This window comes from Archocentrus centrarchus, chromosome 8, assembly GCF_007364275.1.
Source record: "Archocentrus centrarchus isolate MPI-CPG fArcCen1 chromosome 8, fArcCen1, whole genome shotgun sequence".
Lineage (NCBI taxonomy): Eukaryota > Metazoa > Chordata > Actinopteri > Cichliformes > Cichlidae > Archocentrus > Archocentrus centrarchus.
In genome coordinates this window covers 20,140,640-20,168,580 of record NC_044353.1, presented here as the reverse complement: position 1 = coordinate 20,168,580, position 27,941 = coordinate 20,140,640, and the positions used below count along the sequence as shown (strand labels likewise).

At 43.4% G+C, this 27,941-nt stretch overlaps 1 protein-coding gene across 1 annotated transcript; it reads right to left on the bottom strand.

The window, feature by feature from the left end:
* Positions 1 to 67: 67 nt before the first annotated feature.
* dnaaf5 (dynein axonemal assembly factor 5) lies at positions 68 to 26,766 on the bottom strand. Its single transcript, XM_030736007.1, has 13 exons — positions 26,207 to 26,766; positions 24,162 to 24,346; positions 23,935 to 24,059; positions 23,377 to 23,495; positions 21,699 to 21,931; positions 21,107 to 21,331; positions 17,342 to 17,485; positions 15,862 to 16,030; positions 11,126 to 11,273; positions 7,281 to 7,431; positions 5,796 to 5,952; positions 5,502 to 5,693; positions 68 to 639 (listed from the first exon to the last, which is right to left on the bottom strand). The coding sequence occupies exons 1-13, from the start codon at positions 26,742 to 26,744 to the stop codon at positions 485 to 487; spliced, it is 2,541 nt and encodes an 846-aa protein (XP_030591867.1). The 5' UTR covers positions 26,745 to 26,766; the 3' UTR covers positions 68 to 484.
* Positions 26,767 to 27,941: the final 1,175 nt, after the last annotated feature.

The window sequence follows — 27,941 nt, the reverse complement described above, 5'->3', positions numbered from 1 at the left end:
GATCTTGACAAATAAGAAAGTTGTCCTTTTATTTTGAGGACAACACCCCCCCCCCCAGTCCCTCTGGGATGCTGAGAGTTTAGTTGCAGGAACGCACACGAGGATCCTGTGAAGGCTCGGCTTAAATTATGCAAACACAACTACAGTGGAACACATTTAAAAGACTATTTTTTTCATTAAAATCAAACATCTTAGACAAAGGAAAGGAGTACAGCACAAGGAATGAATGAAGTAAACAACTCTCTCTAAACAAATTAAGGAGGTACTGTACATGAAAGAAAAATCACACAAAAACAACAATTAGTCATAAAACGTTTGGGCCAATACTCTTACTTAAGAAAAATCAACAACTCCTGAAAATGTGTGCATTCTTTAAAAAAAAAAAAAACACTTAAATAGACTAAACAAAAAGTGAAGTTTTTTTTTTTTTCCTTCTTCACAGTTAAGGCACAAACATCTGTCTCTGCTTCAAATGTGTGCGGTGTCACTCCCGGCTGCTTGCTGTGGACTCTGTGGGAAGCGAGCTGATGTGCTGGAGCAGCTGATCGCAGTAGGCAGGACTTCGCTGTTTGTCCCGTACAGCCGCCACCTCCTCCTTCAGAAGTGCAGGGTGCACTGAGCTGCCTTTCTTTAGGATTTCTGCACGCACACACAAATGGAGACACACAGCAGAGACAGAAGTCAGCAGTCTGGATTTGAGATAAACATCAAATAAAACACTCGGAGAATATTCGGGGCCAAAAATGAACATCTACCATGAACTGCAGTGCTTAAAAATAGTAAAAATGAATGAATCTGATGGTGCATACAACAGAAGAAAGGCATCAGACTGCTACAGACCTATTTCAGTACTTCAATGTCCCTTCCACTCTACATCTAATAAAAAGAGCGAGCTGATACTATCACTCAGTGAGGCGTGAGATGATTTTTAACAATCTTAAAGCCACTTAAGTTGGAAAATCAACAGAAAAACATACGTTTTAACCTCAAATATCTGCACGATCAGAATCTTCTGATAGATGGTGGAATCCATTCTCTGTATCCTGTACACCTGACGGCCAACACAGCACCAAAACTAAATATTTGCAGCCCCATGCTTAACATTAGGCACGGTGTGCTTCTCTTCAAGCGCTGCCTCATATTTTTCTGTAAACATAAATAACTCAGTTTAAACTTTAACTGTTGGCAGAACATGTTTTAAACACCACTCTGGCCAATTGAGATGTTGGCTCCGGAGTCGCAGGTGAAGGTTTGCTTCTGAGGACACTCCAGGGTTTTTTTCTGCATGGAGGAACTTCTGGCATTCACACCCAGAGAGATTTTAGCCAGACCCAAAGGAAAATCTCTTTCTCCCATCCAACTCTCCCATCAACTGCCGACCCAGGCTTTATTTGCAGTCTCGGACCTATCCCCGCTCTTCCTTTCTGTCCTGCAGATGTGCAGTTTTCATGGTCTTTATGGCCAAGGACTGAACCTCCATGTCTTGCTCTACCTCCTGAGCTACAGCCACCCCTATGGCCCAGATATATGACATGACAACAAAGCTCACCAGCAGGTGGCAGCGTTCAAATATATTATAGTCACTCTGCACCCCAAACATGCGCAGGTCTCTTTTCCGTCCACCAGGAGGCAGTAAGTCACTGTTAAAATCCCCTCCTCTATTGCTTCCCACATCCTGTGCTAATTTTCAGGTATATTGAATTACTTGCTGTCCCAGTGGGTAAACGCTCCATAAACAACAACACAAAAGTGTTGTTCCAGTGGTGACATAATATCACTCTGGATGAGTTACTGCATGTAAACTAATCACTTGATACCCACCTTTGTTCTTCAGGGAGATTGAGGGGATTTTTTTAGCTTTTGTGTGTACTGCACTCAGTTGGGATGGATGCGGGGGAGGTGGGACTTTGAATTAAAAGAGAACAATGATGGCTTGTGAGAAGTGAGTTACACCCGTGCCAACAGTGACATAAGGAGGGATGGGAACGTTGTCCATCATTCTGTCAGGACATGCTGCAGCCATCAAGACAACTCACAGATATGCGTTTGAAATACAAGAAGCATAAGAATGGGAGCAGCTATTAAAGGAAGAAGTAGAAAGAGATTGCGGGGGGGGGTTCAAACAGAGCCATGCATGAGAGAGAGGAATGCTTCCACATTTGGGCCGGTTATGGGTGCTGTCAGATACAGATGACCACTCAGCAAGACGTGAGGCGATGCATTTCACAAAGAGTCTCCGAGCACAGTTTGAAGAACTCGGCCTCGCAGTGACCGGCTCAAAAATCATATACTTGAACTGTTTGGGGCCCACATGCTGAAGAGAACGAGTTCTAATGGGCTTGTGTCATTTATTTCTGGGGTTTTAAAACATTTTGGTGCAGGGACCTCTTACAGGTTTCAAAAATTTCCAAGATCCCTCAATCTTAACAACAACTGAGCAAATTTTTACTACCATTTGTATTTCAGAACTTTTCAGCTTGAATACGTCAGACACGCAACACCAATTTACACAATCATGTCAGAAAATAAATGTGGGCTTAAAGATAAGTATTTCACTCCCACCTGTTATTTTGTTTGTGTGAATATCCTTACTTCTTATAATGTATTACAGTGCTGTGCAAAAGTCTTGAGCCACACCTCATTCCTTTATTTTTTTCCATCCAAGAAGCCAGACTTCCTTGCATTTTTTCCCCCCAAAAGCGTTCTCGAGCAATAGTTCTTCAGGCTTTCTGAAGGTCTTTCAAAATTTTTCTCTAGACTCTGGCTGCGTTTTCACTCATTTTCAGTCCAGTCCTCATACCTGACCATTCAGAGGAATGTTTTTTGTTTGTTAAGCTACTGAACTCTCACCTATGAATGATTCAAGCATTAAAAAGGTACCCAACTCAAGGAATGAACCAGTGTTTCTACACATAACAGACAACTTAGCAAAGAGCCAAGTTTTGTATCTTTAGGCACTTTGTTACTAGCAGCCTGTCACAAAAACATAATTTCCCATTTCTTTAGCTGAATCCATGTTATCTTTGGTATTTTTCACAGTTTGACAGACATAAAATGCTATTTTTGCACCAACAAGGCGATTCCCAAAGATTATATATATATATATAACATAATTCAACACAGTGTGCGGTGTCCTTAAAAAATCTGAAACTAGACAAGTAGAGGAAAAAAGAAGTGGCAGGCCTAAAAAAAACCAAACAAACAAAAAAACCAAAAACTAAAAAAAAAGAAAACATCCACAGCAGATGAACAGTATCTGAAAGTCATGTTCTTAAGAAATAGGAAAACAAATCCAGCAAAGACCTGACACAGGACCTGAACGATGCGTCTGGCCCTTCAGTTGATCCATTTACTGTTCATTGAAGCGTCATCAGAGATGGTCTCTGTGGAAGGGTGGCTGTCAAAAAGCCATTCTTAAGGAAGTGAAACAGGGAGAACAGGCTGAGGTATGCCAAATTATACAAGAACTTGTCTTAAAATTAGTGGCAACAGGTCTTATGGCACGATGAATCCACATTTAGAAATTTATTTATAATCGTTGTTATGTAGGAGGTTAGGAGAGCAGTCCAACAGTGAATGTCTACAGGCATCTGTAAAACATGATGGACGCTCTGTCATGGTTTGTGGCTGCATTTCAGACAGTGGTGTTGGGGATCTTGTCAAAATTGATGGAATTATGGATGCAGAAAAGTGCCATCAGATTTTGATGCACCATGTAATACCATCTGGAAAGCATCTGACTGGCAACAAGTTCATTTTTCAGCATGACAATGATCCCAAACACACAGTGGAACACCGTCAGTCATGGACTGGCCTCCTCAGAGCCCAGACCTCAACATTATTGAAGCAGTGTGGGATCATCTTGACAGAGAACGGAACAAAAGGCAGAAACATCCAAAGAAGAGCTTTGAATGTCCTTCAAGAAGCCTGGAGAACTCTTCCTGAAGACGACTAAAGAAATTTGAAGAAAGCTGCCTCAATTGAGGCAGTCACTAGATTCTCGGTTAATCCTCTCGATTAACGATTAAAGTGACACAAACAGAATCAGCGCCGCAGACATCCACCTCTGTTGTTTGGTTTGGTCATTTTTGGCTTTTTCTAGCAGAGAGAGACAAATGCCACTGAACACGTATCCTAGTTTCGACAAGAGGAATCCCATTAAAAAAAAAAAAAAAGACAGAATGTGGGTGTGCGTGTCGTAAGTCTCCATTACAGAAACAAACGGTGTCTTTGTAAAGCTTTCAAAAGTCTGAGGCTAGAATTCATGGTATGGAAGCTTTTGCGGCATCTGGTGAGTATGAAAATGCTCTCTCTCTCTTTTACCCTCAGAAAGAGAGAGAGACCCGTAGAGAGGCCTCTCATCACTGGCGAAGGCATCAGCACTCACCTGCATCCTGTCAGAAGTAATGACAGCTAACATCCATATGAGAGTGGGAGGGAGTGCAAGTCCAGAGGAGCCTTGGTTAGACAGCTCAGGAAAAAAAAAAATACTCAGACTTTCCACTGATATGTAAATAAAACACAGCCGTGAAGGCACTGCAGACAACAGAGGGGGAGGAGGAGGAGGAGGAGAGAATGACAGATAAAAGACGAAGGGATTAAGCAGGATGTGAGGGCAGATGTGGAAAGGTGGCGAGGGGTAGAGCGTCCGAATGTGGTTTTCATTTTGTGGGAGGGCTGTGAAGAGAGATCCTGAGTGGAGAGGCAAAGATTTACCACGCACACACTTCTCTGTGTGTAGGAGGGAGTTATGCATACATTAAAGCTCATATATTTAACCTGTGAAATGACCAGTTTAGGTTGGTCCTTATCCTTATCTGGATCTTTTATTACATCCCTGAAGCCCAGAAAAAGCCCAGCCCTTAATGGACTTAAGGGAAAGTGAGCACAGTGCTTTTGGTGATGAACTGTGTGGAAAAGAGGGATAATGGTAAGCTTCTGAAATGAGGGAAAAGAGGGTATCCTGGCAGCTTGCCAGTAGTACAGTCTAACGTTTGATAGAAGACACCCCAAATTCCTCTCATCCCCCTGTGAGTGTTTTGGACACAGCGGGCTGATCTGCAGAGCGTCACACCTAAACTCTGCTTTCACCACCGCCTCACACTCACCGTCAGACTTCTCAGATAATCAAGATCATAAGATCCATCGCACATCATTTAAAACTGTGCACACGAGGATCGTGCATTTTATGTGTCCCATATAGTTACAACCTTTCACCATTCTCCTAGCATCAGGGACTGTTGATATCAAAAGAAAAAAAAATGAACTGAAGGCCAGCTGTAAAAAATTTTGCCATCATATGTCAGGAGTTGTGGTTTAGATTAAGAGCCAAGGCTCAGAAAGAGCTACAGCACATTTCACAAGGAGTAAAACTTTAAATCCTAATGTTTTCATCTCTATTTGTTTAACAAAGCAGCTTGAGGGCATGTGCACACGCTCCTGTTGACCTATTGCCACCGATCAACACTACATCCTCATCTCTGAGCCCCACCCAGTCTCACCGAGCACTCGGTCCTGCACTGAGCTGTCAGGGTCATCCAGGTGCAGGAGCAGCTGCTGAAAGAGGAGCTGCAGATGAGGAGCGCAGAGCTCAGGGTTGTAGTCTTTGGTCAGGTTGGACAGCCACAGCCCCACAGCCTGCAGGGCCACCCCACGCACCTCCTCGCTGCTGTCGTCCAGACGCTTCAGAAGCTCTGAGGAAAAAAATCTGCCATTGAGTGGGTAGTTTCCAGTGAAGTTTGTTGACATCAGGTACATAATGCAGTACAAATTGTACTGCACTGAGTGTCACTTACCAGGGTAAATCTTGTTGAGAGCCTCATAGTGCAAACTGGTTCCTGCGAGTCTGAGTATGGTGGACAGACAGCGACAAGCCAACAGTCGGCTCATCTGAGAGTCCTCATCCAAGGCCGACAACACCTGGGGATGCAGCGTCTCCTCCAGACAGAGCAGCTGCACACAGGCACAGGGTCAAACTACATAGTTTATACAGTACACGCTTACTGAGGAAAAAAAAAAAAATCTGTGTACTTAAGTTGTACCAAAGTTTCAGATTTTTCCATTTAGAGGTTAGGCAGCACCACATGCTTTCATCTCCACATTTAAACAACACAAGGTTTCATTTGTTTGAATCGTGAAACATCAACCTGAAGTATGGCACTGACGCTCGAGTGCAGTGAGGACTGATGTCTTTATCACACCCACAGAAAAACAGAGGAAACTGATGAACAAGGTGAGGCTCAGGCCAAGAGGTGATGGCTAAAACCTCTGTCACTGAGTCTGTTTGCTATCGAAACCACGCAGGCGGAGCAATAAAAAAAAAAAAAAAGAGTGAGGAGAGAGGGGGGCAGGGGGCAAAAAGAGGAGGAAAATTTGGCTGAGAAGTGATCCGGCATGACATCAGTGACAACCTGACGGTGCCAAGTGTAACTAGAGCTGCTAATTGTTTTCACAGGGAGTAGAGAGGAAACAATGTCCTTCTAAATGAAAGGCTGTTTGATTCTCCAGTGGAAACACACATCTGTCAGGACATGTTGTTTAACTCAACTATAACCTCATTTCAAACCCAAAATTTCCAATTAATGCCATCTTATTTAGTCACCTCTTTCATGTTTTCTACTCCTGTGACCACGGACACGTACACCTATGTTCACACTGTCCCCCCAGATGTTTGCGCATTCCTGCCGCTAAAGACGTCTGAAAAGACGAGGTGCGCGAGCCAGTTTAAAATGGTCACTCCGCGCATGCGAGGGCAAGTACTGCCAGATGTGCGCGTGTTTGTGCAAACACACACGCTGTAACTCGGCACATGCTCCGCCAGGCAGGTGCAAGGGCATGTTCTGATGATAGTTCCTACGTATGACAAGGGCCCAGAACAGTGGAAGCATTGTTCCGCTGGGACAAAGGTATGCGAACCCGATTGCCCCCATGTACACCTGCTACCTGCTGTGGCCAACTCTTTCAGCCAAGGAGAGAAAGATGGCGGACAATATATTTTCCTAAATGGCCAAGTGGGACCGTCTATTTTGATGTGAAATGGACAAAACAGAGAATCTGAAGTAAATGTCAAGCCCTGATGGATTTCAAGAATGCACTACCACATCTTTTCCTTTACAGCTGAGTCAATAAAAAAGTATTTCTGCAGATTGGAGATCAAAAGGACAGGAGGGAGCTCACATCCGGTATCTGCTTTCAGTGCTTGTGAGTCCCTCTGCACAGGTGGACGCAGAAATATCATACTATACGTGCGATGGATTTGTCGATGTCCTATCACTAAGTACCTGTCCAGGTGTGATGGCACCTCCATGCAGCAATGCCAACAGACAGCTGAGGGCTGAGGTGCGGACGGCTGCAGCGGTGCGGCCTGCGTGCCACACAAGGTTAGGAAGCAGGACATCACTCAGAAACTTCTCCAACTCATCACGGAAATGCCTGGGATGATGCACAGGGAAAAACGAGACATAATAAGACAACAGGAGAAATCATGAGGCAATGACTAGAACATCTGAGTCTCCTCCTTTCCCTTCTGTCTCCTCCTCTGACACTACCAGAGTCTACACTGCCCTTAACTGCACACCAGCACCAGCCTTTGGTTCTTCAGCTAATGCCACTGACCCGCCATGTACCATATGTGTTAAAGTGTTGTAATGATTCACTGCCAGTAGGGGGAGACTGTGTGTCATAAATACAGCAAGAACTGTGCAGTTGTCTCTTCACCTTAACAGCTCATCATGAGTGATGCCAAAGGATGGAAAGACATATTTCCACATTACAAGGTTGAGTGGTTTAGAGAATCTAACAGGTTTCTAAGCACTTAAGCAATCTCTCAGAAGTGAGCACCACTCAGTCAACAACGCAGCAGAAAATCTGGGGCTTACAGATGGTGTAGGCAACATGTTTGAGGCGTCACTGGATAGAAAAATGCAGTTAGATTTCAGCATACATTAGGTTGTCTGAGAGGAAACCAGACTCCTACTCTGGCCTCTTTTTTTTGGAAACACCCATGATGGGAGACTGTGGCCAATCACAGGTTTATTTAAATCTGATCAGATGAGTGGCTTCAGATAAGTGATTCCTTTTCTGGCATGCCTCACATTCCACAACTTTCTCTTTTTTCTAATCATTCATTCATAATGAAAAGGAACCTGAAATTTATTTTAAATATTAGCTGGTACATTAACATAAGTGCACTCCTGCTGGGTTTTCTCTACAAAAATCATATTAATTTAATTAGATTTTACTATTTTTACTCTGGTTGTCCATACCCCATCTGCAGTGGCCCTATGCCCCACAGGCTGAGAACCACTGGGTTAAATTGAGGACTTGGACTGGAGTGAAGTGAATTTTAAATCTCATCTGATACCAAAAGTCACCGGCATATATTTATCTGGGGGAAGTGCTTTGAAGAGGGGGGGGGGGGGGGGGGGGGGGGGGGGGGGGGTCTTTGAATCTTTGAATTAAATCCCAGTGCAACAAGTGTATAAAACCGAGCACCCAGCCATGCAGTCTGCCTTTACAAACATTTGTGAAAGAATGGTTTGTTCTAAAGAGCTCGCTAACAGGATACACCGCTGCAACAAGCCAGTTTGTGAAATTTCTTTCCTCCTAGATATTTCGCAACCATCTGTAAGTGGTATTATTGCAAAGTGGAAGCATTTCGGAACCACAGCAACTCAGCCACCAAGTGGCAAAGTGACAGAGCGGGTTCGCTGAGCGCTGAGTGCATAAAACTCACCAACTCTGATTCAATAACTGCAGAGCTCCAAACCTCCTCTGGAATTAACATCAACACAAAAACTGTGCGCTAGGACCGGGTTTCCATGGCCGAGCAGCTCCTGTAGGTGGTCCAGTACTTTCGTCCATATAGCCCATCGTGGTATAAGGGGATATTGGAATTTATCCATAAAATTACTGCAATATTCATTTGAACTACATTATTGTTTGTTTCAGGTCTTTTACTAGAATCTGTCATTACACGGTCACTTTTGATAAAAGCACAGCTCAATTATGCTCAGTTTTCCCAGGTTTCATGTTACTAATCTACCTACAATCCAGAAAATTCCAAAACACACAAAAGAAGCTGCATCTGGAACAGGAGAAAGGTCTCATCTCAGTAACATTCTGTATTCCCTGTTTTATATCTTGAAGCCTGAAATTAAGGCTAAAGACGTATCTGTTGCAGTTCCTTCATGCACGAAAGCACACTGTTATCTCCCTCGCAACTGGCAGATGATTTTGTCCAGCCACATGCGGGGAGAAAAGGTATACACTTTCATTTTTTTTTTTACACATCACCTTCTACTTAAATTTCACATCCAGCCTTTTAATCACAGCACACAAATCCACATGAAACAAAAGTGTTGTGAATGTGTGTGGATGAAAGGCACGTGAATGCACACAAACTTTTCCTTTCAGCTTCTTCTATAGAGGAGCTGTCATTATGCCACTTTGCTTTCAGAACAAAGACGAGAGGTTTTCTCTATGACTATCATTGTGCGCTTGATGGCATATAGTGCGCGTGTGTGGCCTGCAATCTGCCAAGCATCAAGATCAGTCCATAAATCACAGCGGGAGGGATGAGATGACTACACACAGAAATACTTTGGCAGAAGGCAAAGCCCCGTATAGTGTGATTTAAGTTCACATTATATGAATCTGAATCCTTTTGAAGGTATGACATGATTTCTGTCACATTGTGGTTCTGTGATTACCGGAGATATCGCTCAGGGATGAGTGAACCAGTTAGAAGTGCAGGTGGCCACGCTGGAAGAAGAAGAAGAGACAGAGGCTTCTTTTGTCTGATATGCCCAATTATAGATTAGGGGGGGAAAGAAAAAAAATCTTATGAAAGCTGAATTTCCAACTTCCACATTTTTGGCAAAGATGGCAGAATATTCTGGCTTAAGCACACCTCCTGTTTATGTGATACTTTTCACTGACAAGTACATTATGTTGTCTTCTGCTGCCATTGCCAACATAAGCAAAAACGGACCTTTGATGTGTTCCCATACAAGGATTACCACTAGTTTGTTCCTCCTATTAGCAAAACAAACGGTTTGACTGCAGCTTTAAGATTAGTTACACACTACACAGATGTCTCCATCTTTCTGATCGACGGGAGCAGCTGCTGTGAGGATCTCGGGTTTAATGCATTCCATCAGATTGCAACTCTTAGCCCATACTGAAGGCTGCACAGCTGAGGGCTCAGAGGGCACCCTGGAAGGAGGGTAGGGGTGTGCTCCCCTGGTTGGGTGTCAGACAGCCCTGCAGTCAATAACCATTCAAATTAGCGACGAGAGATTCAGACAGCATGTGCCGTTTTCTTCAGGCAAGCTGTGAAGTGATTAATTAATCAGAGTTAGTTGATCTAATACTCCCTGTGAGACCATCTGCACTCAAATGGGACTCCCCTGCAGTCTGATTGGTGAGTGAGGAATGTGGTTTACAATTTCAGGATGAGTAGGCTTCTCACTGGTTTTAGCAGACTGCATCGCACAACCCCAAGCCTAGCTTCTCTCCATTGGCTTCCTGTTTGTTTTGCAGTTGATTTTATGATTTTTCTGTTCACTTTTAAAGAATGTCTGGGTCTGGTGCCCAGCTATGTAGCAGAAATTATGACCCCGTGGCTTTGGAATTACCTGCCCGAGGAGAAAAGCTTTACAGATTCAGGGACTTCTTTTAAATCGATTGTTTGCTTTTATGTGTCCGCTTTCCTTTTTATCTTTATTGTTTTCATTCTTTTCACCCCTTTATTTATTAATTTTTTTAAATGGCATTTTGCATTTGTCCTACTTGATGATATCTGCATGTAAAAATGTCTTGGTTGCATGCAAGCAAAAAGTCCACGTAGAGACAAAAGGGGGAATACAATTTCATGTGATGATGTTTTACCCACTTAAACATTTTTTCTTCACTAGTAAACAATCACAAACATGTGAAACAGAAAGGATATTCCGAATATCCTGGTCACACTGGGAAATATTGGCTGTCAGCGTTCTTATCTGAGTTTCCCTGTTGCTTATAAAAACATAAAATGAACCCTGCAAATGAGCGCATTAAGAGTAAAATATTCAGGAATATCTCTGTCCCAAGTTCTTTGCTGCAGTGTGACATGTGTCATTCTCACCCCCGGGAATCCAGTGTGTTCTTTGCGTCCAGCAGCAGTTTTGCAAGCATTGTGAAGATGCTCATTCTCATTTCTGGGTCTCTGTTTGGGTCGAGGCAGTTATGGAGGAGAGGCATCAACTCGCTCAAAAACTCACCGATCACTGGGCCTTTAAAAACAAACAAAAAAACAACACACACACAGACAGAGTTGTATTACCACAAAAACATGAAAGAGAAACTGTAAATACTGCATTTGTATGGCGTGTATCTTAACCGCTAGCCCACCATACGCTTTGTTTCTTCAAGGTCGCATTTTAAATATGCAACCACAAGGACAACGGTTTTCCACGTCTACCTTTGCTCATGTAGGTGCAGTGGTGCAGCATGCAAAAGAGCCGGATCAAGTTGGGTGTAAGGAGGAGGAGGAGTTGATCTAAAACAGCTGTGCCAGTCATAGTGATTGTTGTAGATCAATATGACCAATATAACTGTCCAGCGATGACAGAAAACAACAAATAAAACATTGATGAAACATAATTGTTTGTAATTGGACATTATTATATAAAATAACAGCGCCTGAACACAAAGACCTGACGCCAGGAATAAATTAGTAAAGGGGCACTCATGAATAGTGGCACTGCACCCTTGCACTGAAAAAGGTTTGTATACAGGATAAAGCAATAAAACAAGAACTTAAAAAATGTACGTATGCAGCTTTGCCCATGCTGGTGCTTCGAAACACAATAAAGTTCATTTCCATGCCATTTTAAACTCCAGTACTGATTTGGGAGGGGGCAGAATATTCAAAGGTGATTATCTACATTTTAATCATATTTCTATTATTGCTGCAGATTTTTTTCTTTGTATGAATCCAATCATTAAACTTCCAGTCACACAGGTCTAGAGACCAGTCAGCCACACCCTGGCAACCACTGATTGCTAGGGAACCCCAACCACACAGCAAATAAAATTTTCTGAGCACCTGATGGAGGGGGGGTGGGGGGGTGGCCGACTGTCTGCATGTGGGCTTATAGCAGCTGCAGAAACAGACTTAAGGACTTTTTTAAAAATGTATTTATTTTTGGGGCTTTTTGCCTTTATTAGATAGCGCAGTAGTGGAGGGTGGACAGGGAAGTGGGGAGAGAGAGTGGGGGGGAGACATGCAGCAAAGGGCCTTGGTTCGGACTCAAGCCTGGGCTGCTGTATTTCAGCCTTGCTGCATACGGGCACCTGCTCATCCCTGCCATATTTAAACAGATTCCCACCTGCTGGTACCTTTCCTTAGACCAGTTGACTGTGCGCTCTGTGTCTGGAAACAAAAATAACACACAGACGCATAAAGCAAATTTCAAGGTCTAGAAGGATGGCATGTTGTTCAGCCTGATTCTTGCACTATGACTTCGGTAGTGCTTAAACATCAATTCTTCAGTTAAAGGACTCAAATTCATTCTGTCTTTCAGTCTTATTTTTACCCAACTACTAAACATGAAATCCCTCTATAAAAAAGCAACAGTACTAAATTCACAGAGCAAAGATACTTGCGTTTGTGAGTTTTCTGAATTGCACTTTGTCAGAACAAACTATCGAATGTCAAACAAAAAAAGCAGCTGTTTTGCTGCTTTTTTTGTTGCTGTTTTTTGACCATATTGTTGAGTTATTAAAACCCGCGGACTGGTGAGACATTAACACTGAGTCAGAGGAAATGACATGTAAGAAGTTCTTTGTGCACCACTGTTTTTATACACATGCCTTTTACAGGAAAATGAGAAACTCATCTTGCAAATATTCCCAGTTGCATTCATACCCCCCCCCACACACACACACACACACACACACACTTATCCACTTACAGTCTCACTGCATGTTTACAGAACTATATATAGTGATCTCTGCGTGTGTGTGCGTGTAATGAGTGATAAGTGTCCATGCCCAGTTTGGACAGACAAACAGAGTTCATGCCCTGTTTATACAGACACGAGTGGAGACAGAGGAAATCCTGAGATGGCCTGAGGGTGTCAGCCAGCGACATAAAAAGATATGGGAAAACAGAGAGACAGACAGAATGAGAGCCAGAGCTTTTCCATCCAGAGGGGATGTGTGAATCAAAGAATGTGTCATTTAATCAGAAGTTGCTCAAAGTCACGGCAGATATGGCAAGGCAGCAATAGCAGATTTCAAATCTAAAATAATAAGAGAAACAGCCTGTCTTGGCTTTTAACAAAGCATAAGCATTTACTCTGGAGAAAGGGAGAGGGAGAGACCGACAGAGACACAGAGAGTGTGAGGAACTGGACCAGATTACATGCAATCAGACATTCTGACACCAGCTGGAGAACAAAAGACTGCGAGGAGGATATGAGCGGGCAATAATTATTCCTGTCTCTTACAAACACAGATGGAGCGTTTGATGAGCTGATGAGCAAGCAAAATGACCAATTCTCAGTTGTCATATCAACTACCGTCTATTGTCCAGAAAAGAGCTAATTTCCCTGAATCATGTGCACATCAAACACAGGGATAACATACGGTCTGTTCTGCTGCCTGTAGCAAAGTCCTTGGGATGTGTTAATGGAACATCTGCAAGAATGAAACCTAGGAAAGCTTAAACCAGTACTCAATATGAAAACAAGACACACACACACACACACACACACAACCAACTAAGCTTCAAAGTGGCCTTGATCCAGTAGAATGTCAAGAGCAGGCAGCTTAACTGCTGTTTGATGTAGTGACCTGCACAGGGATCACTGAGTGGACTGGTCAGTAAGTGTGTGAGAGTGTATAGAAGAGTAAGAGTGTGTGTGTGTGTGTGTGTGTGTGTGTGTGTGTGAGTGTGAGAGAGAGGATTATAGGAAGGTACTCAGCTGCCCAGTCAATTAGAAAGGCAGCAGTGAGAGGGAGAAAGAGATTGAGATAAAAGCGTGGAACAGGGAGGTGGTGATGATAGAAGGCTTTATGGGATAAAGGGAGGCAAAGTGAAGTCTCAGAAACAAACCAAGGGTCACAGCTTTTAACCCTCTGTGACACACGCACACACACCTAACTCTTTTAGCAAAGTCTGAGACACATGGATTGACAAACAGGAGGAAAGACGGGGATGTACAAAAGTCAGGAATCAAATTCTTTTTTTCCTGTGTGCACATGTTCTTGACCATGGGCCTTTATTTTCAGCTAACAAGGCTATGAGACAGACAGGCATTCATGGGTATTGGTCCTAGACAGTAACAATGTACACACTGCCTTGGAATGTATTGGGGATGTCATGTATTAAATAGCAGAATTTTTTTGAGGCCTGATAACACTATACTGCCAAATCGTATTTACTCGACTGCCTTTACACACACATGAACTTGAGTAGCATCCCATTCTTAATCCATAGGGTTTAATATGATGTCGGCTCACCCGACAGCTTCAACTCTTCTGGGAAGGCGTAGGAGTGTGTTTATGGAAATTTTTGACCATTCTTCCACAAGCATAATTGTGAGGTCAAACATTAATGTTGGATGAGAAGGCCTGGCTCACAGTCTCCACTCTAATTCGTCCCAAAGGCATTCTGTCGGGTTGAGGTCGGGACTCTGTGCACACCAGTGAAGTTCTTCCGCACCAAACTCGCTCATTCATGTCTTTATGGACCTGCTTTGTGCACTGGTGTGCAGTCATGTTGGAACAGGAAGGAGCCATCCCCAAACTGTTCCCACAAAGTTGGGAATTGTCCAAAACTGTCTGAAGTGTCTTGGTATGCTGAAGCATTAAGAGTTCCTTTCACTGGAACTAAAGGGTTGAGCCCAACTCCTGAAAACCATAATCCCTCTCCACCAAACTTTACACTCAGCACAATGCAGTCAGGCAAGTACCGTTCCCCTGGCAACCACCAAACCCAGACTCATCCATCAGATTGCCAGATGGAGAAGTCTGATTTGTCACTCCAGAGAACACGTCGCCACTGCTCTAGAATCCAGTGGGAGCGTGCTTTACACCACTGCAGTCTGTCACTTTGCATTGCGCTTGGTGATGCAAGGCGTGGACGCAGCTCCTCAGAATGGGAACCCATTCCATGAAGCTCTATATATACTGTTCTTGAGCTAAAGGCCACATGAAGTTTGGAGGTCTGTAGCAATTGTGGAATATTTAGTAGGGGGGAAATTTCACGACTGGACTTGTTGCACAGGCAGCATCCTATCACGGTACCACGCTGGAATTCACTGAGCTCCTGAGAGCGACCCATTCTTTCACAAATATTTGTAGAAGCAGTCTGCATGCCTAGGTGCTTGGTTTTATACACCTGTAGTCATGGAAGTGATTGGAACCCCCGAATTCAATGATTTGGATCTGTGGATGAATATTTTCAGCAATATAGCATGTTTTCCTGATTCTTGCTGCTCTTGTGCAAGCAGGACAAAAACAACAATACAAAAAATGCAAAGCCATCCAAACCATTTGTGCAGGAGTGGGAACGTGCTGCCTTGAAAATGGATTACATGTGAACAGGACAAATAACTTGATTCTTAAGATATGATGTAATATGTTGTGTCTGAACAAGCTGAAAAATCATTACCACCTGAGGTGAAAGTGAACCTGTTCAGAATGATCGATATAGTGATTTTCTTCATCTGGCAATCTGAAGCACTGACGTCTTAAAAACTTTACTGCATACTTGTTTTCCTTTTACTACTGTAGTGTCTCTACACATGCAAACCTCAGCACCTGAAGTGTAACACGGCTACATCTTGTGCACATACAAGCTTCAGCTCTCACCTGATTGTATGACTATGATATGCAGCTGGAGTCTCTCTGGGGAGTAACTGGACCAGGTGTTGACAGAGGCAGACAGCCAGTCCAGCAGCTGGCCCATATGTTGTCTATAGAGCTCCATCACTGAGTCCAAGCCCTGCACCATGCACAAGAACTGTGTACTCGCCAAGGCCTGAAGAAGAGAAGGATAGGTGGAGCAACATTATGTCAACATATGTTTAGGCTACAGGGTCACTTGAGAAAAAAAACAACAACAACAACAACAACACTGAGTGGGACCAAGGCTTAACAAAGATGAGGCAAGAGATGAGGCAAGAGAATTTTTTTTCTGTTGCACAGTTAATATTTTATAATAATTTCAGGAATTCAGGAGAGACAGAAGCATTACGGGAAGAACAATGACTGAGTCTCACACATAAATCCACTAAGAAACTAAGAGGCACACATCAACAAAGCCGAGCTCAGAGGAAAGGGCTAGAATGAAAAAAAAGGATAGTAAATAATAACCTGACTTCTTAGGGCAGACCTATACACTTCATAATTCCTGTTGTAGTCCCTTAGGGATGGACAGGGATGGAGACATTGTTTGAGTCACAAATCGGGTCTTTCAGAAGAGAGCTAGACAACCCTGAGCTGTCCGCTGATGGGAAAGAAGTGCCCCTTTTCTGGGAAAACGAGTTCTTCTTTTCCTCTGGGTCCGGGATTGCCCAAGGCCATTCTCACCATTCCTCTCTTTCTTAATCCATTCCTTCCCATCTCTTCTCTACTATTGCTCCCTGTGTGAACATACACACTGATGCAGACAGACATAAACACACAGTCACACTGGTGGCCCGTGCGGTGTCTGGCAAGCAACTGTGCCAGTTCCTTCCCGCTCCTCTCCCTATCATTATTCTATGATGGCGACAAGAAGTTAGATGACATGGGTGACCTCAGATGCCACTGGCTTCCCTTGTCACTGGTCCTGTTTGTGCCTGGCATGTGGAGGCTGACCACAAGATGAAAGGTCATTCAATACCTGGATATGAGATGGCTTTTTTTTTTGCACCTGATGAGGCTTTATGGAACTAAATGGGGCAGACACAAACCTGTGTCATAAATGCAACATAACTCATCACTCCCGATCTATTTTCTTCCTCTATTTCTGTCTGGTTCTATTATTCTCCACCTTTCACCCACCTCCTTTCCACAAAGACTGGATTTCAAGCTCCACTCCAAAGGTGCAATTTGAGCTCCCGTGGCTAAGTGGATAATTATACAGTTTGAACCCATGTAAATGCTTACATTCCTCGAATAGCTCTCTTGTGTCATAAAACCTGCTTACCTTTCTAGTAAAAAAAAAAAAACAAGTAAAGGGAAAAATGGTGCAATTTCAGAGTAAATTGCATATTACAAAACTGCATATTACAAAAGTTGAAGCAATGGCAGAAGTGCAGGAAGGATGCATGTGGAACTGGAACTGCAGAACGTGGAGTTTTCTCACCTTTTCGCTCAGCTGTGGCTCGGTGGAGAAACTCTGGACAGTGATGAGAACTTGGAGCAGCTGCAGGCTGACTGAGCTGCAATCTGACTCACACTGATGCAGCAGCACATCCACACACGCCAGCAACTGCTCCAAGTACATAACCTGTGAAAGGCGCAGTGGGAATGCATCAATCAAAGACTGCCTTGACTTCGTGTATTCTAAGAGACAATGCTGCTTTTTAATCAGGTGACATCATCCTGGAATAACTAAATGGCTACTTGTATCATATTTCCAGTAATAACTGACGAACAAGATACAGTAACTGAGAGTGAGACCCCCACCCCCACCCCCCACCCCCCACGCGCACACACACACACACACACACACACACACACACACACACACACACACACACACACATCTAAAACACGACTGTGTGCGATTGCTGTCACTTGTCAGCCAGTGTTGCGGTGAGCTCATGTTTAGACAAAGACCTGCAGGTCAGGCTAATTTCCATGCCATCACTGGGATCGTGGCCTTTTTTTTTCCTGTTTTCACGCAGCCTGTCATTAGGGTGTCATGAGGGGAGAGTTAGAAGGAGAATAAGGGGTGGAAGGTGTAAGTGTGATTGAGAGTGTGTGTTTTGTATGAGGAGTTTAGAGGAAGAGTGCCCTCCAGATGTTTGCTTTGGTCTGGTGGAAGACCAGTTGGGTTTTGGGGTGGGGTGTGGTAGTGGTGGTGGTGGTGGTGGTGGTGGTGGGGGGGTTCCATGCTCACAGCTTGGCTGGCTAACACTAGGGGGTGCACTCTCTTTTCCCAAAATTGAAGCTTGGCATTAATCCCCAAGTGATCCGGTGTTAAAGCCAAGTCATACAGCAATGCAAAAACATAGAAGGGGAGCTAAGGTACTTCCAGCCTGCGGCTTGCACAAACACAGGAATTTATTTTGCTGCAGTGTGTTTTTATTTAGCACTGACTAACCAACCACAACTTTCTTTCACTCCTTCAGGTGCCCGGACTATAACAAACACTTAAAACAGCTTGCCCGCTGCACCGGGCACTGTTCTTTGAATGTGTTTCTCGAGTTATTGACAGGGGGGAAATCCCTTCTTATGACCAAGCTTTTCACCGGCACATAAACACAGCAGGAGCACCAGGGAAGCAGTAGTGGAAATAACGCGACACGCATGCAGACATGCATATTAAAAATTCGCAGAAAACAACCATTAGGGCTGGCCGAGAGTGAGAAGGAGAGAGAGCGGAAAAAGTGGTGCGGTGTAATGACTAGGTGGACACCTGGAGCAAGTCGAGATACACCTGGTTTTATTGGCCTGGGCACGTTCCAGGGCCCCTCATTACCCAGTGTATGCGAATTTGTCCACGACTGGATACGTCAATTATGATATTCCTCTTTAAGAAGCGATACTACGCCTGGAATTCCTATCCAACGGGGAGCCCACCTCCCACAGCTACCGATATTGCTATAGTAACAGGAAAACAAACAGAGTAGATGTGATGCTGACCCTTTGCAGTCAGCTCAAAGTTGCTCTTGTGTGCTTTTTTTTTTGCACTCTTTGTCTGCCCTACAGTGGAGCAGTGAGCAATATCCAGCACTCACTGATGACAAGGTGCAGGCACACAGGAGACCTCGCTAATATATGAAAGCATGTTTGCTTTTTCAGCTCAACAGCTGATGTTGTGACACTGTGAAGATTCTCCAAGATGAAAAGACCTTTCTTCTACAGCCTGGCTGTGAAATTCACAGAGCTCTTCCGGCTCTTACCATCTTTACCAATCTGCACCAGCAGATGTGGTGATGTCTCTGTCACCATGGCAGCCTAAAACACAGCAACACCACAGCTGTGCAAGGTGTGCATGAGCCACTGCGGCCATATGGGAGTCATAAGAAGGCATAAATTTCACATCAGAACACAGTGGCTTCCTTAACCGCCGGTTTGTCTTTCATGTCCTCTCAAGCTCCTGAAATCATCTTCAATTTATAACCAAATGTTTTTGTTTTTCCGTGGAGCATTCGGCCCCCCCCTTCTGAAAAGATAGAAAAGAAAACACAGCTGAAGGAGTCTGTGAGGTTATGTCGTGCAGAAGCATCATATATCAGCTTCCAAATCCTCGGCTCCCCACAGAGCCTTCCAGTCCTCCTCCCCTGCCTACGTTCACTTTGAAGATTATTTATCTTTCATTTCTTAACAGGCTTCATTTTGTTTAAGTCAGACTTCACTTTCTCCTTTCTCTCTGCCCCGGCTCAACCGGCACACAGCACTCTGAAGAACGTGCATTTATTTTAAAGTTCGTTAAATGCCTTAAGTTATATAAATCATATAACATAAATTGTGCCTGCGGGTGAATAAACCTTTATCAAATAATAATCAAAAGTAGGTCAGTCAAACATAAACAAATCTAAAGACATGCTGAGTCAGCATTTTACCACTGGGAGATCACCGGCATGCTGAATGCAGGTGGTCCTGTCACCAGTGGTGTTATTTACAGCTACTCAGTGATCTGGCCCGTCTCCGTGATGTGAACTCTGCCTGTTGTCAAAGAATGTTGCAGGTGCTTTGTCTCTGCCACCTCCCTGAGCAGCGCTCTGTGCTTCGCCCTCAGAAACAGAGGGGGAGAATGACAGAGTAAGATAGATGGAGAGACAGACAGAGAGGAAGCAGAGGTCTCCCTGCATCTGTGGGACAGCATGTGACTGTCCCATCCGGTTAATTCTTTTTCTGGTTGACCCCACCAGACAGCGACGAGGGAGGACAGAAGGAGGTCAGTTTCTGTATTCATTTATCACCAGGCTTGAGCAGGCAGGCTTTGAAATTTCAGGGATTCTTTTAATGGCACGGCTGAACCCCAGACTGGTGCTAGGAGCTTGTGTGGCTATAAAAAAAAAAAAAAAACGAAAAAAGAAAAAAAAACAAAGCTTTTGCGCTGCTTTGTCTGCTCTGAGAGGTCAGAGCAGTCATCCTGGGGTCACATGAATTAGTGGATTTTTGTTATTATTAGCTTAAAGAGGAAATTCATGTGGGACACTGAGAGCAGATGGGGTCATGGGTATAGTTAGGCCAGTTGTGCAGAGAATAGTTATCTGGCGGACAACTGTTATTGTGAAAGGAAAAGCTAGAGGAAAAGAAGCATGGAAGCGTCTGCTCCGCACTCGACAGGAATTTTCCTCTTATTTAAAAATAAAGTCCAAATGCATTTTAGTAATTTCAGAGATGTGCAGCACTGCAGGAACACATTACAAAGTCGCGTGTGAGCAGAGCCATTGCGATCAAAGACGTGTAATGCTAGATTTGAAAAAACACCATGTGGCCTGAGTGTCACCTTAACAGAGTTGGCATTTTAGAGAATTACTCCACAGTGAACCCCCTGAACTCACCCAATACAGTAGTGCTATTGAAGAGTCTTGAAGACTCTCAGCTAAAGCCCTTTAAAGACATCTTATCATCAAACTTATTTCCATAACGGACAAATTAGGCCAGAAATATACAGTATGACTGTTGCAAGGTCACTGGCAAAAATAAGAGTGCTAAAGTACACAGAGAAAGCAGAAAATGATTCTCTATGATGCTGCTAAGATCAACTTTTTCAACATATTCCTCCCTTGCCAGAAAACTTCATATGCAGTATTCAACTAAAGTTAAGAACAGTAGGAGGATGTGTTTGTAGTGGGTGAAAAGGAGGTACATGATATTACTGGAAGCACAGTGAGGTAAATAAGTTCAAAACAGGCCAACCACGCTGAAACCCAAGCCGCCCTCTGCTGACCTGTTGATATCCCTGGCACACATCAGGCTGGACCAGCGTGTTGGCAATCTGCTGGATATGTGGTTTAAGAAGCGGCCCTGAGCATCCTCGGAGCACGGCAGCCAGCACCATGAGGGGGGCCCAGGGGTTGGAGGAAGAGTACGGGCTTTCCACGTGATCCAGCAGCAGCTTGAGGAAGACAGGTGGAGGGACAAAGGTCCCTAACAGTTTAGCAGCTGCCAGACACTAAAGGTGGAAACAGACAGGAAGCGAGTGAAGAGCAGAGACCCGAGGGAGTGTCAAGGACGATGAAGAGAGGAAGTCAATCTTTTAATTTTCCACACATCAAAGATCTACACAAGCCTCCTAAGTAAACAGGTGCATCCCAAGTCCTTGAGCCCTGACTGGCCCAGTCTAAATATAGGACAGTGGTTAGACTGACTTGAACTACAACTGCTGACTCGGCAGAATAAAACAAACAAAAACAAAACAAAACAACAGTTCTATTCTAAAGTCTGTGCTGATATTAAGATTTACTAAATGTCACACCTGATTAAAAAAAAATAGGAAAAACAACGTGATGCATATTCTGCTCTGCTTCTCTGGTACTCACGTTGTTGACCACGTCCCTCTCGTTGTCTGTGCAGGCCCGGTACAGGGTGGCCAGCAGAGGCGGAAGGTGCTGGGTGCAGTGGTCCTCGGCATGGAGCACCAGCACAGAAAGAAGCTGAGAGGTCATGACCCGAGTTGGCACTTGCCAATCGGTCACATCGTGGGTGATAGCCGGTACCAGCTTCCCCAGATTTCTCACAACCAGCTCTCTGCAGCCCAACCCTGGACGCTCCACTGGAAGAGAAATTGAAAAATTCTCCTAAGCATACTCTGCCGTAATCTGGACTTTCTTTGGAAAGACCTCATTTTCTCGGTCTCATTCACTTAGCATGAATTTGGAGATTTCCCAGCGATAGTAGCAGATAGCAGAGATAGAAATTTGCTTTACCGATTTACTGAACAATCTCCAGGACGGTAGGCTGTCATCAAAAGTGTTTTATTCATAAACAATTCTGACCCAGAATGCAACATATTTTCTGTTTGCATTACAATGCCTATGCATAGCTTATTTAGGTGTAGTCTACATGTGAAATTACTGTGTGAGCTGTAGCGTAATGAACTAGCTGAACGGAACAATAAACACCACTGATTCGCTGAGCGGGCTCCAGCACATCGCATTCTCTACAAAACTTTTTATGAGATTCCCCCAAAAGAGACTTGTCAGAGCAAGAGTTAACACTTTCCCCATATAGCCTTCTACATTTCACTTTTGCTTGTCTTTCTTTTCACTAACCTGCCACCTTATTGCCCTTCTCCTATAGGAACGCTAATGAGAGAGGAAGGGAGGACTAAAGGAAGTCAGAGATAAATCAGAGAAACACAACAGGACAAGACCAAACAAGGCCCTTTCTGGTTGTCTCTCACTGTTTGACAGTGACCTCTTCACACTGGGAGGCCTGGCAGATTTATGACCGCAAGACAAAAAGGGAAAGAGTAAAAGAGTCTCTTCCTTTCCTGTCCCCAGGCGGAACCAGTATCCATCCGTACTGTCACATGTGTAGCAGTGGTACTTATACAGGAGCTTTTCAAAATGCAGACTTGTGCAACTGTGCTATGCGCATATTTATCCTGGCCCTCTAGGCAAACTGCAGGCCAACTATTGTGGCCATGTTTCAGGTTCATATTGTTACCGGGCCTGAGGCAGACACTTATCTTTCCAAGCCAGTACCTGCCCTGACAACAAAGCTTTCATAGACAGCATCATTTTTTTTTTTTTTTACTGTATGTTATAACATGAACAGCTGTAATAAAGAGCTGAGATTTAGTGAAGTGAGGTGCAGTTATTACATTTAGCTTGACACTGACAGGCAGCTGCTTTTAGAACTTTGAGTGCAGATAAGAAGGTAAACCCCTCCACGGAAAGCTTTCTAATCCCTTGCCTCGCCACCTACATGTAATTGAAGCTGATGCATTGCACCGATGCCACCCACTTCACAGTAAAAAATAAATAAATAAAGATAAAAATAAGCCAAGATACCTAGATCACAAACAACAAGAACTTTTAGAACTACTGAGAATATGGATAAAAATGTCAATGTCAAAACAGGATTACTTCTAAAGGCCGCAGTTCATCATTCACTCTAGCTTGGAGTCATTCTGTTATCTACCAAAATACCCATCTGTATGACTACACTACTGAAAAACTGTAGAGTAGGGAAGGAACAGCAGCTTTGTCAGACCTCCTGGTGGGTAATGTGGAGGTGGAGTGAGAAGGAAGTCCATTTTGTCCTTGATGTCATCCTCATTCTCCTTCTCCCACTGCACGCCCACCCGTGTCCACAGATCACCTGCTAGAAGTCTGAAAGAGGCAACGGAAGGAAACATTTCTTATTTATCCTAAAGCTGATTCTAAGCAGCTGTTCACTGGAGCTCTAAACATGAGGAACAAACAGATGTGTCGAGGCAAGTGAAAGAGGCCATCATTAGGTTGAAGGTTCATTCAAGTATTAAAAACAATCATTAAATATAAAATTTTAAAAGTTTATCCAATGCATTTTGAGCCTCTGAAAATGAGGACTATGTATAAAAATGTCTGCAATTCCTGAACAGGTAATGCAAAAAAAACCCCCTTAAAACCCCCCAAATTAAAGCTGAATGTCTGGACTTCAAATCACATGGTGATAAACTAGACTTAAAATCCAACATGGCAGCGTACAGAAACTGTGTCATGTATCTAGACACATAGCTGAAGTTTCCTCTTACACAACAGACTGCAGAACAAAGCTGTGGACTTTCACCTTATTTCTGGAATCTCATCATTGGTGCTGCTCAGCAGGAGAGGGATGAGTTTGTGAAAATAGGAGTATCTGTCTCTCATGTGCAACAGCCAATCACCAACAACTGCAGTCACAGCTTTCCTCACCTGGATAAGAAGAGAGAATGGGGGGGGACAACATGCTTTGATTAAAAAAATATATATAAATCCCTGGAGTAATCAGTTGGCACTCTTGTTTCAAAACTGAACCTGTGGCGAGTCATCAAACAGTCTCTGTGCCAGGTGAGAGAGCACGTCATCCACATTTTTCCCACTTCCATGCTGAATGACCGCCCCGGTGGCTTCGACGACAGCGACCCGCACCCGAGAGTGCTGATGAGCGATCGTCAGCATGAGAGGCTTAATGAGACTCTCAGCTTGCATGTGAAAGTGCTCTAAAGAGAAAGAAGCGAAAAGGATTTCAGGTGAGTCATGCAGTGATAGGATACAATTTATAATACAATATGAGACTAAGTGCACTGCTGTGAAGAAGTACTTGCCCATTTCCTGATTTTTTTTTTTGCATGTTTTTCAAACTTGCATGTTTCCAATCATAAAACTGATTTTAATATTAGACAAAGATAACCTGAGTAAATATAAAATGCAGTTTTTAAATGACAATTTCATTTATTAAGGGAAATAAGCTATCCGAACCTACCCAAATCATCCCCTAAACCTAATAATTGGTTGTGCCACACTTGGCAGTGAGAATTGCAATCAAGCATTTGTGATTGTTGGTAATGGGTCTTTCACATCGCTGTGGAGGAATTCTGGCCCAGTCTTCTTTGCAGAATTGTTTTAATTCAGCCATATTAGAAGGTTTTTCAGCATGAACGGCCTATTTAAGGTGATGTCAAAGTATTTTAATCAGATTAAAGTCCAGACTTTGACTAGGCCACGCCAAAACCTTCTGTTTTTTTTTTTGGCCATTCAGAGGTGGACATGATGATGTGTTTGGGATCATTGTTCTGCTGCATAATCCAAGTGAGCTTCAGAGCACAAACTGATGGCCAGATATTCTCCTTCGGGATTCTCTGGTACAGAGCAAAATTCATGGTTCCATCAATTACGGTAAGTCTTCTAATGAGCTGCAAAGCAGCCCCAGACCATCACATTACTACCACCATATCTGACTGCTGCTAAAATGCTCTTTTTACGAAATGCTGTGTTATTTCTACAGCATATGTAACGGGACTCAAACCTTCCAAAAGTTCATCTTTTGTCTCGTCAGTACACAGAATATTTTCCCCAAAGTCTTGGGGATCATTGTGATGTTAGAGGAGCCTTTGTGTTGATTTTGGTCAGCAGTGGTTTTCACCTTGGAACTCTCCCATGGATGCCATTGTTGCACAGGCTCTTTTTTTTAACTGTTGATTCATGAACTCTGACCTTAACTGAGGCACGTTAGGCCTAAAGTTCTTTACATGTTGTTCTGTGTTCTTTTGTGACCTCCTGGATGAGTTGTCGAGGCGCTCTTGGAGTAATTTTGGTAGACTGGCCATTCCTGGGAAGGTTCACCGCTGTTCCAAGTTTTCTCCATTTGTGGATAATGGCTCTCACTGTGATTCCAAAGCTTTGGATGGCTTCGTAAACCTTTCCAGACTGATAGATGTCTGACTTTGTTTCTCAGCTGTTCTTGTGTTTCTTTAGATCGAGGCATGCTGTGCTGTTCTTTTTTTTGAGATCTTTTAGTCTCCTTCACTTTGTCAGACAGGCTCTATTTAAGTGATTTCTTAATTCAACAGGTCTGGCAGTGATCAGGCCTGGGTGTAGCTCGTGAACTTGAACTCAGCTTTCCAAAAAATGTGGTTATTCACACGTAATTCATGATTTAACAATGGGAGGCAATTACTTTTTCACACAGGGCCAGGTTGGTTTGGATAGCTTGTTTTCCCTACAAAAATCAAATCATCTTTTAAAAACGGCATTTTGTATTTACTCGGGTTATCTTTGTCTAATATTAAAATTAGTGTGATGATCAAAAACATCTAAGTGTGAAAGCTGGCAAAAGAAGCAGTCTGAGTATTTTTCTTTTTTCATTCAACGTTTTTAACGTTTGTTACAGGAATTACCGACAGTTCAAGTTTTCCGGCAGAAAAGCGGCTCCTGGACGTTTTTCTGTCTTTTAATATACCTGCAGACGCACCTGCGCACTACAGTAAAGACAGTCCTTGGGTCGCAAACACGTTTGCGCGCTTCGAAACCATGGTAACCGGCTTTCTCAACAACAGCAGAAACAAAAGCCAAAAACCAACCTGGCACACACTTCGCAAAGTTCACGGTGCACTTGCAGCTTTCTCTTTTTACGTCGGGGAAAGGGTCCACGATGGTTCTCCGCAATATGTTGATCACCTCCTTCAGATAGGGCGCTAGATTCTTCCCGCACACCTCCACTGTTAGAGTCAACATTTCCACGGCCGACAGGCGAAGTTCCTCGGCCGGCTCCAGGATCTCCTTCTCCCCAAAGCGCTGAGCCAGGCAGGGCATGAGATAAGGCAGCGATTCATCCGGTTTGGGGACACATCGTATAAACTCTGTTATAAGCGCTATCGTAGTTTCTCTACATCTTTCCATCGGGTCTGAGAGGCATCTGAGGAGAGGCTTGAGGAGCGCAGAGAACACTTCCTGTAACACGCCGCCGGACAGCCCTTTATCTACCGTCTCCTTCTTGATTAACTCCAGAGCTCTTTTTCTTGTCGCCTTGTTGTCTTCGTTCAGACAATTTAAATGTCGGGCGAGTCCTCTCAAAACTTCAGCGGCAGCATGCTCATCTCCGGCCGCCATTGCTGCCATCTTGACCGTCGTTATGGCAACCGGCTGCTGCACGACAAACAAATGACTGCTTTACGGTAGCCTGGAATTCAAAAATCTCAAACTTTATTTACATTCACAAACACAAGACTTTCGATAGTGGCATCAGACTATTCAAATATCCCCGAATGTTAATACAGAAGTCGGGCCAAATGAAGTGATGTCACAATACAAACACTGAATGAAAGCGCTAATAAGCAAATAAAAAAATGCTAAATTCAAAGTTCACCAAATTGCCAAAATAGAATGAAAATTACATAAACTATGATCTTGTTTTAAGTTTGTCAGCTGTACAAACTGTATATTCAGTCAGTTACATACATGGTAGGCTATTCCAGGTTTGGCTAATCACAGCTTTGGTCAGAAGTTTAAACACAGTCATCATGGGCATGAATGTCACGGTAATTTTGGGCTCAAATATATTCATACACTCACTTACATTTTTAATAAGTGTTGCTGAAGATTTTACAAGGTCTTTTAACTTGACAAGGCCAAAGCCTGTTAACTTCTCATTAGTGATCTTGATTGACTATAACTGGTAGTTTCTCTTTGCCAGCATAAAAAAAGGATTTGTTTGACTCAAGATTAATATGAAAGTCCAAGGAACTCAGTGAAGACCTAAGAAGGAGAATTGCAGATTTACACATGTCCAGAAGATCTCTTGGAGCCATTTCTAAACAACTGCAGGTTCCAAGAGCATCAGTTCAAACAACTGTACTGTAAGTACTAGTTATTCAGATGTGTCACCACAGTGCCAAGGTCTGGAAGAAACTGTCATCTTCAGATGAGAGGAATTTGGTTAGGTTAGGATATTCAGGAGCAACCCAGGAACCATCAAGACTCAATCTGCCATGAACTTGACATTTGTTGGGGGGCTGCACACAGAAATAGCGTTTCAGATTGTAGGCTCAGGATGGTTTAATGTTATCCGAGGCTTTACATTCAGTGTTATTCAGCGGCAGGACTCATTCCATGTAATATTAAAACATACACACTGTATACACCACGACGGAAATGTGATGTTAAGGCTGTAGCTGCAGAGCAGTGAGGATGTAAGACCACAGTCTGTGATGAAGGCGTTTATATTGGAAAATAAACGCCTAGTAATAATAGTAACAATAATAATAGTTTTTTTTTTTTTTTTTTTTTTTAATGAATGTTTCCTTTAAGGGTCTTTAA

Bases quoted from the DNA above. Each gene is read 5' to 3' on its own strand.
- dnaaf5 (XM_030736007.1), bottom strand. From the start codon at position 26,744: ATGGCAGCAATGGCGGCCGGAGATGAGCATGCTGCCGCTGAAGTTTTG. The intron at 11,274-15,861 runs GTGAGAGCTGAA...TTGTTTTTAAAG, and splicing joins TATCATAGTCATACAATCAG to GCCCAGTGATCGGTGAGTTT. The intron at 640-5,501 runs GTGAGACTGGGT...GTGTGCGTGCAG, and splicing joins AGTGCAGGACCGAGTGCTCG to AAATCCTAAAGAAAGGCAGC.